The 12,631-nt window shown below is 47.3% G+C and overlaps 1 protein-coding gene across 1 annotated transcript in view; it reads left to right on the top strand.

The window, feature by feature from the left end:
* Nucleotides 1–11,352: 11,352 nt before the first annotated feature.
* Nucleotides 11,353–12,631, top strand: part of CAV1 (caveolin 1) — a 58,003-nt gene continuing 56,724 nt past the window's right edge. Inside the window, exons 1-2 of the mRNA XM_033958449.1 lie at nucleotides 11,353–11,482; nucleotides 12,235–12,402. Of these exons, the coding sequence (XP_033814340.1) occupies nucleotides 11,453–11,482; nucleotides 12,235–12,402 (198 nt within the window). The 5' untranslated portion in view covers nucleotides 11,353–11,452. The remainder of the gene's footprint in view (nucleotides 11,483–12,234; nucleotides 12,403–12,631) is intronic.

Genomic DNA, 12,631 nt, shown 5'->3' with positions numbered 1-12,631 from the left:
CACATCCAGGGATAGTGGGAGGGAGGGGGGAAATATATTTTGTATTGTATTACTGGATTGGATGTAAATGCTGTTCCTTGTATTACTTATTTGTAAAATTTTTGCACTTTATATTTGAATTGAAAATCAATAAAGAATTACAAGAAAAAAAAAAGAGAGAGAGAGAGAGACACTCTCTGGATGTATCTTTACTCAACAAACAATTAAGCTCTGGAACTCATTGTCAGAGAATGTGGTAACAGCACATTAGTGTATCTGGATTTAAAAAAGATTTGGAAAAGTTCCTGGAGAAGAAGTCCATAATCAGTACCATGGAATCTTGATACTCTTTGGGAATCTGCCAGGTACTTATTATCTGGATTGGCCAGTGCTGGAAGCAGGATACTGGATTAGATAGACCGTCAATCTGACCCAATCTGACTATTCTTATGTTCTTATGAAAATAGACACTGTGATGTCAGAGTAAATCCTCCCTTCCCCACACATGGTTTAGCTGGGAAACTTCCTTTGCAAGGCCATGATAAAATGTTTCCATATGATTCACTGTGCAAGCACTGTCACCTCAATAGCACTCAGTCATGATATTGTTTTGAAAAAAAACCAGTCAATTTCAGAGTGGTGGACTCATTTTCCAACCCCCCCCCCCCCTTCACACACACACTGCACAACCGATCAGACATTCTGTACAACCGATCACACACACATACTGCACAACCAATCAGACATTCAGCACTTTGGCTCACAGGGATTAACACCCTGCTACATCACTTCAGGAACCAGTGGCTGCACTGTCTAGAGTGGAGTGGTGAAATCAGTTAGCTTAGCAGGATTTAAAAAAGGTTTAGATAATTTCCTAAAAGAGAAGTCCATAAGCCATTATTGAGATGGTTTGAAGGAAATCCACTGCGTATTTCTAGGATAAGCAGCATAAAATCTGTTTTACTATTTGGGATCTAGCTACTTTAGGTACTTGGGACCTGGGTTAGCAACTGTTGAAAACAGGATAATGGGCTCGATGAACCTTCGGTCTGTCCCAGTATGGCAATTCTTATGAGTGAGTCTCTTGCAGGAAGCTGATTATTTCTCTCCCCATCTGCAGAGAGTATTGGACAGCGACTAACATGTTTACAACATAAGATTTATGCTTATGTTTATGTTTATTGGGTGTCTGATATACTGCCCTTCTGACAATGCCAAATAGAACAGATTACATGTCTAAATTTTTTTTAAAAAGAAAGCAATAACAAATGTTGACAGGAGGAAACAGAGGAGACAATGCTCAGGGCACCATAGCTCCCCTGGAAAGCGTCTGAAAACAAAGGGGCCATCAATAATGCCCTAAACTTCAGATAGGACTGTTTGGTACATTAGTGAAGTGAGACGTGTGTTCCACAAAGTGGATGCAGTGAAGAAAAAAAGCCAAATGACATGTTGACTTCAGCTGCGCTCGGTAGATAAACAAGATGGCAAGGAGCTTTTCCAAAGCAGCACAAAGGATATGAATTAGCTTGCAAGGAGCGCTCAAGGAGGCAAGATAAGCTGGGACTCCTGTGGAGAGGGTTTTATAGGTAAATGTCAAGTTTCAAGTTTATTGACTTTTAATATACCGACCATCAACAAGTATCTGGCCGGTTTACAATAAAAATTTTAAAAAAGATAAATAATGAAAGTGCACATCAAGGACGTTAACTGGACAGACTTGAAAGTGAGGGAAAAAGGGAAAAAGGGGGGGAAAGTTACATGTTAGAAGAAGAAAGGAGAAAGAGGGAAGAAGATAAAACATATGGGGTGGGATCGCTTTATAAAAGCGGTTGGCTGAATAAGAAAAGAAGGAAAAAAAGAAGAGTGAAAAATAAAAATGCTCTAAACACAGGAAAAGGCGTCGCTAAATAAAAAAGTCTTCAGGCTTATCTTAAATTTATCAAGTTGTTCGAATCGGAGTTGCTGTGGGAGAGCATTCCACAAAGTTGGAGCTACTACTGCGAAGTTTATTTTCCTAGTGTAAAAGAAATCTTTTATGGAGGGAATTAACAAGAGTTTCTGATCTGCTGACCTCAGTATACGTGTTGGGCATTGTGGGATGAGAAGCTTATCGAGATATAAAGGCTGGTGGGAAAGTTTTATTTTAAAGGTAAGCAGAATGGTTTTATAGGTGATACGGTGTGTAATAGGGAGCCAGTGTGCTTCCTTCAAAAGTGGAGTAACATGGTCAAACTTTGTGGTTCCCAACCCTGTCCTGGAGGACCACCAGCCAGTCGGGTTTTTGGGATAACCCTAATGAATACACATGAAATAGATTTGCATATAATGGAGGTGACAGGCATGCAAATCTGCTCCATGCATATTCATTAGGGCTATCCAGAAAAGCTGACTGGCTGGTGGTCTTCCAGGCCAGGGTTGGGAGCCATTGCTGTAAATAATGGGCAGCCAATGATGATGAGTCAGCAAAGAGTAACATGGTTCATGCGGCATACATGGGTCAAGAGCCTAATGGCAGTGTTTTGTACTAGAGAGTTGCGCAGGGACAGAAATACCACCTGTCCCTTCCAGAATTCTGCCCATTCCCATCAGAATCTCCTCCGTCCCCACCCATCCCTGCAAGGAATCCCCTCTGCCCCCCCCCCCATAAAAATTACCTGTCCCCATAAAAAAAACAGCAATTACTTCTGACAGTTTTTATTTTACTTTTAATTGAGTTTTACAGAAAATTCAAAACAAAGTCAGGCATCTGCCAGAACAGGCATAAAACCAATACCCCTTCTTCATTCCTCTCCCTAGTCAAGTGGGGTTAGCATATCAACAAAATGCTATCCCAAAGAAATAGATTTAAGGCACAATTTGATGAAAGGAAAGATACCTGGTGCAGCAATTCTCTCCCCCTCCTTTTTTTTTTTTTTTAAGTTACATATTTAATGTTGGTACCTGCTGGGCTGAAGCAGTTTAATGCAGGGTAATCTGGCTCCGGAGCTACAGGTATGTTGCCCAGTCTCTCCTGCGCTCCTCTGCACAGCCACAGTTAGTGGCGGAGGGCTTGAGCCAACAAGATTCTTGAGGGGAGGTCTCACGCCAAGGCTCACTACTGGGCGAGCGCTGCACATCCACCAGTCTGGGAGCACTTCTACAAGGAAGTGATCATGACTGACCATCAAGCTCCAGCTCTGTCTCCCTGACTGGAGCTCTCCCGAATGAGTGGTAATCAGCAACTGATGCGCTGAGAGATTGAAGAAGCTTAGAGGGAATATTGGAAGAAAGGTAGGCTGGCATTTCCGTGGGATCCATGGAGAACCAGCATCCATCCCCGTGGGAGTCCTGTGGACCTAGGGGGGATCCCTGCAGGAGTCTCATAGACCTAGGGGGATCCCGTGGGACCCGTGTGATTCCCGTAACATCCGTTCCCATGGAGACCTCTATTTTGTGCTGACTGAAATCTTTTTAGGACATAACTAGGAAGGTTTTGTATATCCCAATATTATACGTACATTTGATTAGGCATGAAGCTCACCAACGTGTGGCACCAAATGGGATGGAATGCTATAAATGGTGCTCAAAACTAGGGGCTGGAAAAAAAACACGCCAAGTGCTATTCTATAAGTGCTTTGGGCTGAGTGGCCATTTACAGAACAGTGGTTAGTGTGGATTCTCTCACCAACACTGGACGTAAGGACTTGTGCCTACTGTAACCTGGTATAAATCCTGGCACACAAGTTGGACATGTGACACCCAAATTCTATAGCATTGTGTGTACATATTTGGCATGACTTTGCTCCATCCATGGCCACACGCCGCTTTTGGGTTTCACATGAGACTGTCTGGTCATCCAGCATTATGTAATAGTGGGTAGGCAGATGCACACGTAAATCCAAATTCCTACCAATTAAATGACAATTAACTTTAATTAATATCAGTAATTAGTAGCTCCTAATTGTCCAGTTACGCTTACATCTGGGCTTTGCGCCCAGATCTGGGCACCCATTTTGAGTAACTTATTTAGAATCCAGGGGGTGATGCTTTGGTGGCAGCTGGGGCTTTTGCCTCCTGGGTGGGAGTGAGCGGGTGTGTTGCTTGCTTGCTTGGTATCACTACAATTTTGGATTTAGTTTTCATTTTTCCCATGTTTTACATTGGCTCCTTCTTTGAGAGTTTTGCTCTCCATGGGTGTTAGGTACCTTGGACAGGAGGCTCTCATACCATGCTTGCATGTTCTAGAAGGGATCCAGAGGCAGTCAGATTATCCTCTAGAAAAGGTTTCTCAACCCAGTCCTAAGGGAATCCCAAACCAGTCTGGTTTTCAAGATATCCACAATGATGCATGCAATATATTTGTATGTAGTGACTCCATTGGATATCTTGAAAATCAGACTGGGTTAAGAAACCCTGCAGACCAATGGTGGTAGGTGTGCTTCAACCTAGGACTTCTGAAACACTATAAACTCAGAGAGGTTTCTTCTGGGCCAGCTGGAATACATAGGATCCCTCCTTGCCAGGAATGACTCACTCCTTTGCATAACTAGAACAGTCCAGGGTCCTTTGAGGTAAGGACATGCTACTGGAATGTTTCTTCTGGAATAATAACAGGTACAGCCTACAGAATGTGAACCTCCAGAGTAGCTCCCTGGCTAAGTGGATTGGCTACATGTTCAGGAGCTGAGTTCTATTGATTCTTCCGGGTCACTTTGGTCTTTTTTTGGGTGGGGAGGGGGCTACAGGGACACCAACAGTCTGACAAGTGGTAGTTGTAGTGACAGTCTGATTCAGAGTCTGGAGAGTGATAATAGCTCCACCCAGGACTTGATCAGTCCACTCAGCTTTTCTTAGAGCTCTAACAATCAATACAGACTCCAGACTGTCCCACGCCAGTGAGGGTGTCTGTGCTACTCTTTGGGGTTTTAATGCTGGCTATGATGGTGTTGCCACCTACTTTTTTTTTCAGGGATTGATTCTTGGTAGAAAAGCTGTTTGGGGCACTGACAGTAAGCACCTTTCACAGCTGGTCTAGAAAGCAGTGATAAACCCACTGTAGCATTTGAGCAGCCCAGAGGGTTTCTCTGTGGAGCATCTGAAAAAATACTGAGCTTTGCCAATAACTCCTTTTCAAGCTGAATGCAAATGCATCAAATACCTATCTGTCTTTCTTAGTGTGTGAACCATGGTTCTCTAGGTGAACATGAAGTTTCTCTGTCTATTGCAGCTCAGCATGGGAGTGGGAAATTCTTTTAAAAAAGGCTGCTTCTGACTTTTATCAGGCAGTCAGGTAACACTGCTGAAAGGGGACCATAAAAATCTAGGGGGGGGACAGACTAGGATTCAGGCAGAAAGTCCTGAAAAGGAAATGGGAAAAAATTACACTTAGGAGAAGAAAAAGGAAAGTTTGTAAGCCTGAACTTATTGGTCAGCTGGGCTGCACTCCAAGAAGGGAGGGGAGCATACCAATAGATAAAAAAAATACAGGTGGAGAAGAGAAACTCCCTAAAAGAATTCATACAAACAGAAAAATTGAAAATTAAAGGTCAGCAGAGAAGAAAGGGCATGGAAAATCCCTGGAAGGGAGTCTGGTAAACCACAAAATATAACTTAACAGCAGGATCTGGAAAGGTCCGTTGTCCCCTATCTCCCAACCACCTAGTGCTATTACCCTTCCCTTTTGCCTCCCCCCATTCCCACCTCTTTGCTCTACCCTACAGTACATTATCCTCCTTTTCATGGACCGAATATAATCAACACAAACACTAATTTTGGGTAAACAGCCACAGTTCTGTTTATTGGCAACCACAAGCAAATGCTAATAACAACAGTAAACAACCATTCCCAAGCTACAAAATATGCCTTGAATACTTATAGCCCTCTGACCCCGCCCTGTCAGCTAGGGTCTGGGGGGTGGCATGTACTTCCATGCCCCATTTTCCCAGGGTTGCCCGAACCAATGGCATCTGCTCACCGAGCTTCTTGCCGCTCATCACCAAATGAGTCCAGCAACTGGTAGCTCGGGATCACCGCCATGAGCCTGTAATGTAATTACAGGGCCCTCCCCCCAATAACAGGGCTGCGTCTGGGTCCCAAGAAAACTGCACATTGCTCATAACATATTGCAAAATCATCAAGAAGCAAGTCCCAATCCACATCCGACAAGTGTACCTGGTCCCTTGCAAACAACCCCAAACAAGCCACATCCATCCAATCATGCCTAACCTGTAACCCCCCTAGACTCCGCCCATCTACCAACCTGCCAATTCACCTTAACTAGTCCCCTAGTCGATTTTCATGACTCTAGTAACTGAGGTTGGGATATGATGTCCAACCATACCAGCTTTGCTCCCGTGAATCAGGACATAACAACCCGAAGATTGTCCTTGACTGTGTCAGAGATGCTTCCCAGTCCAGGAATTGATGTCATTGCCCCCAAGATGTAGCAGTAACACATTTGGCTGACAGGGGCGCTGGCGCAAGTCGGCCATCGCATTCTTCGCTGCCCCGACCAGGAGACTCGAATGCCCTGTCACTCCAGACCCAGGTGCAGCCCACCAGGGTGAGTCGCCGCTAGTTCCCTTGCCCAATGCACAAGCGAGTGGCCCATGGTCCACATGTAGAAGAAACATGGCACGAAATCTGCAAGACAAGGCAAGCACTCAGGCTACAATACTAAGAAAACCAAATAGAGTTAGTAGCATGCATGCCAAACAGAACAAGGACAGGCCATAACCAGAGAGAATATCCCAAACACCCTTGCCACACCCCACCTGCCCCCACTGGACACCAATGAGCCATCGATGAGGCCCCATCGATGCTAGGTAACCTGAACTTTTGCTGAGTTAGAAATGCCCCCATTGACTATCAATAGGTATGTAGGCCTCACAAACAGGCTTACTGACCGCCTCTTCCCACTTAACCTAAGCAGATATAGCCCTTGTATGTCGCTAATGACCAGCACCTGGGTCTCTGAATACCCTTACCAGAAAAGCCTTCAGTGCTCGCACTCGTAGCCATGCCAGTGCAGAAGGAGTACCAAAACTGGATGGTTCCTCCCCGCACAACTGCAGGGCCTTCCTCAGTACCACTAGGAACTGATATCTGGTGAGAGGGGAACTATCAGCATGAATCAAAAGGACGGCAGAATCTGATGGCCAGACTGCCAAATAGTCTCACAATAATGCCATCAGACACGAGACACTATCGACTACTCGATGCAATAGGATCCACTTCCCCCTGCCCTGCTGGTCTGTTTTTGAACTCGCTACATGTACCCGCAACATGTGGTCCTCCAACTGAACATACTGCCGGGAACCCTGCATTTCTGATGGATGCATCAGCAGCTCACCAACCTAGAGGTCCCCAAAAAACATAAGAGAGAAGGTTGCATTGAACAGCTACTTCTCGAAAAGAGACCATACTACAGCAGGCAACATAGTAATCAGCTGAACCAGCAGCTCATGTGTAATGGGCAGCCAATGATCCAACTCATGTGGAGTGATGCACCCCAGGGTCACCAGCATCCTGCATACCAGAAAACTCGAGGGGCAGCCCCACCCCAGGGCCTTGCACAAGAAATAAAAAGCAAACCCAGCCAGATAGCTCACCACTGCCCCCTTGGAGGACCAAAATGCTTGGACTTCAAACATATTCTAGAAACAGGGCATCTGAGACAGACACGGACGACCGACCCCTCCCTCACAGGAAAGAGGAAACACTTCTGAAGCCCACACAGGTAGATGGAGTCACCAAAAACCTCAACTTCTCTCAGATGTCGTCACCACTAGGTGCCACAAATGCTCTGGAATCTTCGAGCCTTCCTCCTGCACTCCAGGTGCCAAACGGCGAAACTGTGAAAATTGAAAATGAGACAAGGCATCAACAACCCTATTCTGCAAACCTAGAACATGCCGTGCTCTAATGAACAGGTTGAGTCGTAAACAGCACAAAACCAGCTCCTTGAACATGAGTTAACCTGCAAGAACCAAATTGCCTGCCTGTTCACAATCTTCACCACCCCTTTGTTATCACACCAAAAATCTATTCTCTTGTTCCACAACCTGTCCAGCCACAACTCGCACGCCACCACTAACAGGAGCAGCTCTAGCAAAGTGATGTTCCGAGTGACCCCCATGATGAATCCAGGTTGCCGGCCAAGGAGCCGCTCACCATTCCCCCTGCTCCCCTTGTTGCATCCAGATCGACATTACACACCTCCATTCCTTGGATCGGGAGCATACCATTGAAATCATTCAAGAAACATGCCCACATACACAAGTATGCCCGTCATAATCCTGACAAAATGCCTCTTCTTCCTCACACCAGACATAACCACGGCCAACCGCCGGGAGAAAGTGTGACCCATTGGGAGGACAAGGCAAATGAAATTCAAAGATCCCAATAAAGACTGAATCACCTTCAGAGTCAATTTTTGGGCGCTCATCACCTGAAAAATAAGGCCCAACAGCTGCTGGACCTTACCTGCCGGGAGCCTGGTCACTAGAGGAGGCACCGCTTGCCTTGACGCTATATGGGTAAGCCACAGGTTATATCCTGCATGCCCCATGACATATAGTGATTCTCTTCCATTTTGTTGTATATGAGCCATGCCCAACTACTGAAACACTGATACGCATCAAGCACAGAATCCGCATATGCCAGCAGCAAGTCGTACTCCTGTGGATGCATTGACCCACACATACTTGCTAACCGTATGAATTACCTCATCCAGTTGACTACATTCTGCGACACCAGTCTTATCTTCGCTGGGACCCCATGCTTCATAGCCTTCTTTTTGCCCTTTCTGCGGGCCCTACACTCGAGTAGCTAGAAAATATCAATACAGACTCGTTTTCACACCTTGTGTCTCAGAACCTTGGGAACCTTTCCCCAAAGCTCTATTAAAGCCACCAATGCCGGCACACCTCTAGCCTGTTTTCCCAGCACGCCACCCAACCCTGTCCGAGGACCCACAACGGAAGAACACAAGGTTTCCCTTTACCCTTCTTCCTAGCTCTTTTCGTCCCAGAAGAAGCACCTAGTACCAGGTTACTCATACCATCCACTTCGCTTGTTCCTGCATCTCCTTCGAGATGTCCTCCAGTGGCACTGTCACCAACTGCCACCATATCCAATGTCCTCTGGCACTCGCCTTCTCCAGCCACGATTCCCAAACTCGCCAGTCTGGATGCCACTTCTGCACATTACACTGGGCTCTGCTCCGCCGCTCCCGCTGCAGCTTCTGCTCCCCAGTCCTGTGGAGAAACAACCACAAAAGGAGCAGCAACCTGGACTGCACTCCCCACAACTGCTCCCTGAGGCATCCCCAGCCAGAATGAGCAAGTACCACTCAGGGCCTGCTCTGCCAGGTGGCCCTCTGCCACCATCCCTTCCCAGGAAGAAAAAGGTCCTGCATAGGGAAAGAGTGGGCCAAGCGAAGGCCAGGGAGTCAGCCCCCATGTAGGCCCCCCACTTCCCTGGAAACCATGAGGACCATTAGCCCAGGGGACTCAAGGACTGCTCTTGTACCACAACTCCCCGAGGACCCTCCAAACACGGCCCCCCTGGAGCCCTGCTATAGCTCCCCCAGGGGGAAATTCCACCGGCTCTCATGTGGATGTCCGAACCACAGGCCGGTCAGGCCAATGGAAGGCCTTCGAAAGCTTGCACTGTCTGAACCGCTAGGGGAATCCCCACCAGTCCACTGCCCCTTCCACCGTGGGAACCTCCCCAGCATGCATTTGTTGCCCGAAAGCCTTGTTTTTCCCACGCAATGTGGCACCTCCCTTCTTGCTGCCCTTGTCCCTAACAACCATGTGCTCAAACGCCATCGTGGACAGGGCCGCTAACTTCGATCTGCACAGCGACAATGGTGGAGCCACCCCCAGACCCGAATCCACCTGACACACATCCTCTTCGAAGGAGTCGCCTTCCTGCATAGAGAGCTCCGCTGCCTTGTCCAAAACAGCTGCAACTGGAGATCCACCCGCCTCCATGCGCCCCACGCGATGACTGCATGCTGCAAAAAGCCGCCTCCAAGGAGCAGGAAAAGCCCTAATTCTTGGAGATCCCAGCATTATAACCCCCCCCCCCCTCCACCACCACCACCACCAGCCAGAACCACCAGCACCTACCGGCCAATCCCCTTAATTTCCCAAGGCAAGAATATCCCCAACCAATCTGCAACCCCCCCCCCCCCCCAATGCACGGTGTCCTACCTACCTTAGTAGGTCCGACATGCAACATGAACCTTTCAGTCCCGCATTACTGTCACCCATTGAGACCAGCTCTTGGGGCTCTTATTTACAAAACAGATAATGAGAGAGTGTCCTTCCCCGCAAGTTCTTTCCTGTCTCCGCCCCATTCCTGCAAGCTCCGTCCTCATCTTCACAAACTTCAAACACTTTAAAATCATAAGTGTTGAAGGCTTGTGCGGTTAAGGCAGAGCTTACAGGAATGGGGTAGGGACAAAACTTCCTAATCTGAGGTGAAAGACACTTTCTTTTGGAGAAAGCCCCCCCCCCCAAAAAAAAAAAAAAATGGAGTGGAGAAGAATCAAAATGATTACCTTTCTATTCTAGAGCAGTAGGAGTCCAAATGCTCATCATGTGTGAAAAAGGCGACAGCCAAGGCAGAAGGAACAGACAAACTTAGGGCCTCTTCTATCAAACTGCGCTAGCAGTTTTTTAGCGCAGTTTTTTAGCGCACAGTTTTTAGCGTGCTGAATGGCCCGCGCTGCTTCTGACACTCATGGAACTCTATGAAGGTGATTCAGTCTTTATTGGGATCTTTGAATTTTACTTGCCTTGCCTTGTCCTCCCAATGGTTTAGCTCTGACAAACCTCGGTGACATTTTAGCGCTGACGGATCCCCTCCCTATGCTGAGACGGATCCATCAGAGCTAAATTGCCATCGAGGTCTGTCAGAGCCAGAAACGAACTACAAGTGGCACGGACCTCAGATTTTTAAGGACGTGCGGTTTTAGATCCGCGAGGAGGTCCGTCAGGTCCGTGTTTTACCTCTTCCCCCCTACCTAGGCAGGTTAAGGAAAGAGAAAGATCTGGGCATGGGGGGAGGGGGGAGCCAGAGGAAAAAACCCCAAATCCAATCCAGCAATGAGAGAGAGAAAGGTCCTCCAGCTGCTTAGCAGGTTTTGGTGACTGGAGAGGGGGTGAGGGGACGACACTCTGTCCCCAGGAAAACAAGACGCCTAGTCAGTTTCTCCAGAGCAGGATCGGGAAAAGCGCGGCCGCAGCGCTCTGGAGCGCACACACTTTGCCGCCTTTTAACTCTGCTGTCATCGCAGCCCAAAGCCAATAAAGAACAAACACTGGAGGGCTGCCAAGCAACAAGTTCGCTCCCAGCCACCTCCTCTCTCTTAGATTTTTTTTTTTTTTTTTTTTACAATACAGTGCATTCCTTCCTGCGATGCTTACAATTATCCCCTCACTGAAATCTCAAGCAGAGCTTGTTGCGAGTCCAGGACAGAATGTCTGGTACCAAATACGTAGAATCAGAGGTAGGCTTCGCCTTGAAGTGGTTTGGCGCTTTTTTTTAATTATTATTTAAATTTAGAATCAGCCTTTTGCTGTGTCATTATTTCTCCTGTGCAAAAGTACACTGAGGAGCATCAAGTGCGCTTTCGATTCCAAAGGCAACGTGTTCTTGGGGCAAAAACCCCCCCAACAACTTTTCACTGTTGCTGAAGTGAAAGCTGCATTTCAGCACGGGTTTAATGTGTTGCATAGCAGAGCGGGATTAATCTCTCCCGGGCTTATCGCTAGAAACTGAATCGGTTAAGAGGATTTCTTTTTTGCAAGAAGCAGATGCGTGGGTTTCGCATTTCTTCTTTCAGCACCTTGTTCGCTGATCCCTTAAGAGAAAGTTCAGCTCCCCCCCCCCCCCCCCCCGGTTGTGAGATTTTGCAGAGGAGGGCAATCGTTTGGACAGAACTCTGGCCTGGACAGCTGTCAGTGCCAGGCTCAGTGGGGCTGGGCAGGGGTGGGGTAGCTGCTTGCTGCTTAGGTTGGCGGACGACCCCTGGCGGTGGAAGCCCGTGCTCTGGTACAGTAGAGAGGAGGGAGGGGTGTGGTACTCTTTAGCTCTTCACTTAAAAGCCAGCCTGGTGCGGTCCTGCAGGAGTTCCCTCTGCTCAGCAATAGCAACACTGCATTTCTGCTTGCACTTCTCCCCTCCCCGCCCCATGGTGCAAACTTTTTAATACTTTTTTCCCCCCCTCCCCATCCCCTGCAAATCACCCCCTTTTTCCAGGGGCTTTTGTATACGTCGCCCATCAGGGAGCAAGGAAACATCTACAAGCCGAACAACAAAGTCATGGCAGATGAGACCTTCAACGAGAAGGCAGCACACGATGTGCACACCAAAGAAATCGACCTGGTCAACCGAGACCCCAAGCACCTGAACGACGACGTGGTGAAGGTAGGAAACCAGTGCACGATTAGTATTTACTGTATCTTACAGGGAAAAAAAAAAAATCAATGAGCAGACTGTAGTGAATTGAGGGAAATTCTATTGTTTTCTTTTTAAAAAAAAATTCAAAACTACAAAGAATGGGGACCAACATGCATAGGACAGGGATCAGTTGTTGGACTGCAGTCCACTGCTTTAATTATTTAATCATATCCGAATCATTTGGACATTTTGAAGC

The sequence above is a fragment of the Geotrypetes seraphini genome, chromosome 9, assembly GCF_902459505.1.
Source record: "Geotrypetes seraphini chromosome 9, aGeoSer1.1, whole genome shotgun sequence".
NCBI classification, from domain to species: Eukaryota; Metazoa; Chordata; class Amphibia; order Gymnophiona; family Dermophiidae; genus Geotrypetes; species Geotrypetes seraphini.
The sequence above is the reverse complement of the archived record's forward strand: the minus strand, read 5'-3'. Positions and strand labels throughout refer to the sequence as shown.